Source organism: Fonticula alba, assembly GCF_000388065.1.
Source record: "Fonticula alba strain ATCC 38817 unplaced genomic scaffold supercont2.6, whole genome shotgun sequence".
NCBI lineage: Eukaryota > Rotosphaerida > Fonticulaceae > Fonticula > Fonticula alba.
This window is the reverse complement of record NW_009242976.1, coordinates 1,486,198-1,489,274: the sequence shown is the minus strand read 5'-3', so window position 1 is coordinate 1,489,274 and position 3,077 is coordinate 1,486,198. Positions and strand designations below refer to the sequence as shown.

The 3,077-nt window shown below is 67.1% G+C and overlaps 2 protein-coding genes across 2 annotated transcripts in view; one reads left to right on the top strand and one right to left on the bottom strand.

The window, feature by feature from the left end:
* H696_03990 (hypothetical protein) overlaps positions 1 to 2,227 on the top strand; it is a gene marked incomplete at its 5' end in the record, with an annotated part of 5,139 nt that extends 2,912 nt beyond the window's left edge. The window contains 2 exons of the mRNA XM_009497858.1: positions 25 to 1,037; positions 1,225 to 2,227. Of these exons, the coding sequence (XP_009496133.1) occupies positions 25 to 1,037; positions 1,225 to 1,819 (1,608 nt within the window). The 3' untranslated portion in view covers positions 1,820 to 2,227. The remainder of the gene's footprint in view (positions 1 to 24; positions 1,038 to 1,224) is intronic.
* A 62-nt stretch (positions 2,228 to 2,289) lies between these two features.
* Positions 2,290 to 3,077, bottom strand: part of H696_03989 (hypothetical protein) — a 1,550-nt gene continuing 762 nt past the window's right edge. The window contains exon 2 of the mRNA XM_009497857.1: positions 2,290 to 2,961. Coding sequence (XP_009496132.1) covers positions 2,872 to 2,961 — 90 coding nt within the window. The 3' untranslated portion in view covers positions 2,290 to 2,871. The remainder of the gene's footprint in view (positions 2,962 to 3,077) is intronic.

Genomic DNA, 3,077 nt, shown 5'->3' with positions numbered 1-3,077 from the left:
CCCCCCCCCGAACGCGGCTCCCAGCTTCTCGGCTGTGCCCTACCCATGAGCATAGCCTTGGACTACTTCATTCCCGAGGGCCTATTCGTCCCGCTGGTGGACTTGGGCCACCTGTCGGTGGGGTATGCCCACAACTCGGTCTCCGCGCGGCTGGACCTCGCGGCCCTCTATCTGCAGGTGGTCCGATCGCCGCTGGAAGCCACCACTCGCACGGCCATCGAGACGGCCATCTTCTGGATGGATCAACTGCTGGCCGCTCCAGCAACCGTATACCTGCTGGGGGTGGCCCTGCCGGCCAGTCTGGTGCTGCTTCAGCTGGGCTTCCGCGCCCCCGGGGCCAGCCTCCGGCCGACGCTTGAGGCCACCTTCTGCCCTGCGGAGGCCGAAGTGCAGGGCCTGGCCGAGGTGACTCCCGCGGCCGAGCCCCCGATGCCCGGACCGGCCTCGCTATGGGAGGATCTTGAGGCGGCCAGCCGGTCGCTAAGCGCGGCCCTGGCTGCCGCTCGGCTGCGCCAGGCTAGCCTCTCACGGACGACGCTCAGCCTGGAGGACATGTCTCTGCTGGCGGAGCAGCTCCCCCGCGAAAGGGGCCCCCCAGTGGCTTCGCCGGGCTCTTCCGTTTGGGCTCCTCGGCCGGACGCCTCCCGCGCGGCCCGAGGCCCTGCTCTCGCGCACCCGGCCGCGGGCCCTGGCCCGAGGAACCCGGGCGTGCTTGCCCTGCCATCGCTGGAGGCCGTGGCCCGGGGGCTTTTCACTGGCGTCATCCTGCTGCGCTTGGCGTGGGACATTGCCTTCGCCGTGGTCCCCTGGCAGGTGAGCTTGGATTGGCTGGCAGCACAAGTGGCAGATCCAATTGCATATGCCCCGGTCAGCCTGCGGCCGCTGGCGACCGTGGCTGGGCTCCTGTGGAAGTTGGCCACCGTGCTCTTTTTCGCGCGCGGCCTGGCCCTGGGAAGCGTGGTGGCCCTGCTGCGATCGGTCCACTGGATTTCCGGAATCCCCGACTCCCGGCGTGGCGACGACTCCTCCTATGGCCGGTACGCCATCCTCCGCCCCGCCTGCCCCGCTCCCTCCTCCGTCCTCTTTGTAGCCGAATGGCACCTGCCAGGGGGCACTCACTGATGCACTGATTGGGACTCTTCTTTCTTTCTTTTGCCTCGGTCTCCCTCCCGCCGGATGTCCTGGGCCCCTCCGGATGGTGCCCTCTCGGCCACCTTGTGACAGGCAAATGGCCGCCTTCTTTGCCTGGGTCATCCTCGGGTATTGTGCGCTGCTGGCGACGGCGGCCCTGCCGCTGCTGCTGCAATCCAGTGCCCTGGTGTCCTTCAGCGTGTCGCGCGCGGTCTTCCCGGCCTCTCCGGCCCCGGCCTCGGGCACATCAACTCGCTGGGGATCGCTGCTGGGCCCGGTGCTCGGGGATGTGATGTCCAAGGAGGCGGCCACGTCCGCCTGGGGCGGGCTGGCGGCCTGCAATCCCGATGGCCAGTCGAGCATGGCCCAAGTGGGCCGGGTGCTGGCACTGGCCAATCGCCTGGGGCTCTCCTCGCGGCTGCTGAGCATGACCGACAGCGCCTTTTCCCTGTCATATCTGGGCCTTGTCAGTCCGCCGACCGTGTATGGCTTGGCGGTGCGTGGGATTCTGTACTTCATCCTGGCCCCGGGGGTGGTGGGCCGCCTGGGTGCGGGCTGGCGCCGGGCTCAGCACCGGCGCCCGGCCACACTAGCCGCTGCTGCCCTGGCTGGAGCGTGTCTGTTGGTGACCGCCACTCGGCTGCTCTCTAGCTTGGCCGACAGCGTGGGCCTGACAACCCCGGCGTGAGGGAGGGGGGCGCGCAGGCACCCGTGCACATTCCTCCCTCCTTGCATCCCCTCTTTCTCTCCTCTCTCTAGTTGGCCATCTCCCCCTCTCCCCGCCCCATCGGAGGCAGGAGGAAGTGGCAAAAAAAAAATAAAAAGACACATGGACCTGGTGTGCCCTGACCTCGGTCTCTCCCGGCTGTCGGCTCCTCCTTTTGTGCGCACATTCGCGTTCGGCGGAATAACACCCCAGTACAAGGAAGGTCACAGGAGAAATGGACGGGTCCTGCCCGCACCTCGGTGGGCGAAGGAAAAGAAAAAAAACAACAACACAGGGCCAGCGAGAGAAACACGCGGCGGCGAAGGAAGCATCGGATCCTGTGCACGAAGGCGTGTGTGTGATATGCACACGCGTGCGCGCGCGCGCGCGCGAACGAAGGGAGAAGCATGCTGAGAAGGGCGCACAAAAAAAAGGGGTAGCGCGGGGGAAGGTGTTTGTGGTCGGTGTCGTGTCTATTGTTGTTGACTGTACGCCGGGCAGGAGAGGCAGCACGCGGAGGGAAAGAGAGAACCACCCGCATGGGGAATGCGTGTGGCGGTCTCTCCTCCTCCGGCACGCACACGCCGCGAGAAGCGCACAGAGAGGGGAATAGATGAGACACCCCCTTCCTCTTTCAAGGAGCCCAGCCACCCAGCAGGACGTGCGTACGCGCGCGTGCGCGTGCGCGCGCACGTGCGACGTGTGACCATCTCAGAGGACACACACGCACACGCACACGCACACGCACACGCACACGCACACGAAGACACACGTCATACAGCAGGGTCACTACGCGCAGGAGAAAGCACATGGTGTGGGTGGCGCGGATCTAGCTATCCCCCGGCCGAGAGAGCCGGGGAACCCCGGTGCGCGAACAGTGGGCGGAAGCCCGCGGAGGGGGGACGCTCCTGGCCTCCTCCTTTCTTCCAAAAAAAAACATAGAGAGAAGATGGAAGGAGGGAGGAGAGAGCGCCCCCTCGCCGGCGGCGTCCACTGTATTCCCCACGCAGTCGGGAAAGCTAGATCGCAAGTGTTTACCCGTCAATCGGCCCCGGGATGTTAGACTCCGCGCTCATGGTCGAGGCAGAGGTAACAGGCCAGAAGGCGAAGAGGCGGGTGTGAATCTGCGATGGGAGGGGGTGGGGGGGGCGCAGAGAGAGGGGGGGGGGGGGGGGGGGGGGGGGGGGGGGGGGGGGGGGGGGGGGGGGGGGGGGGGGGGGGGGGGGGGGGGGGGGGGGGG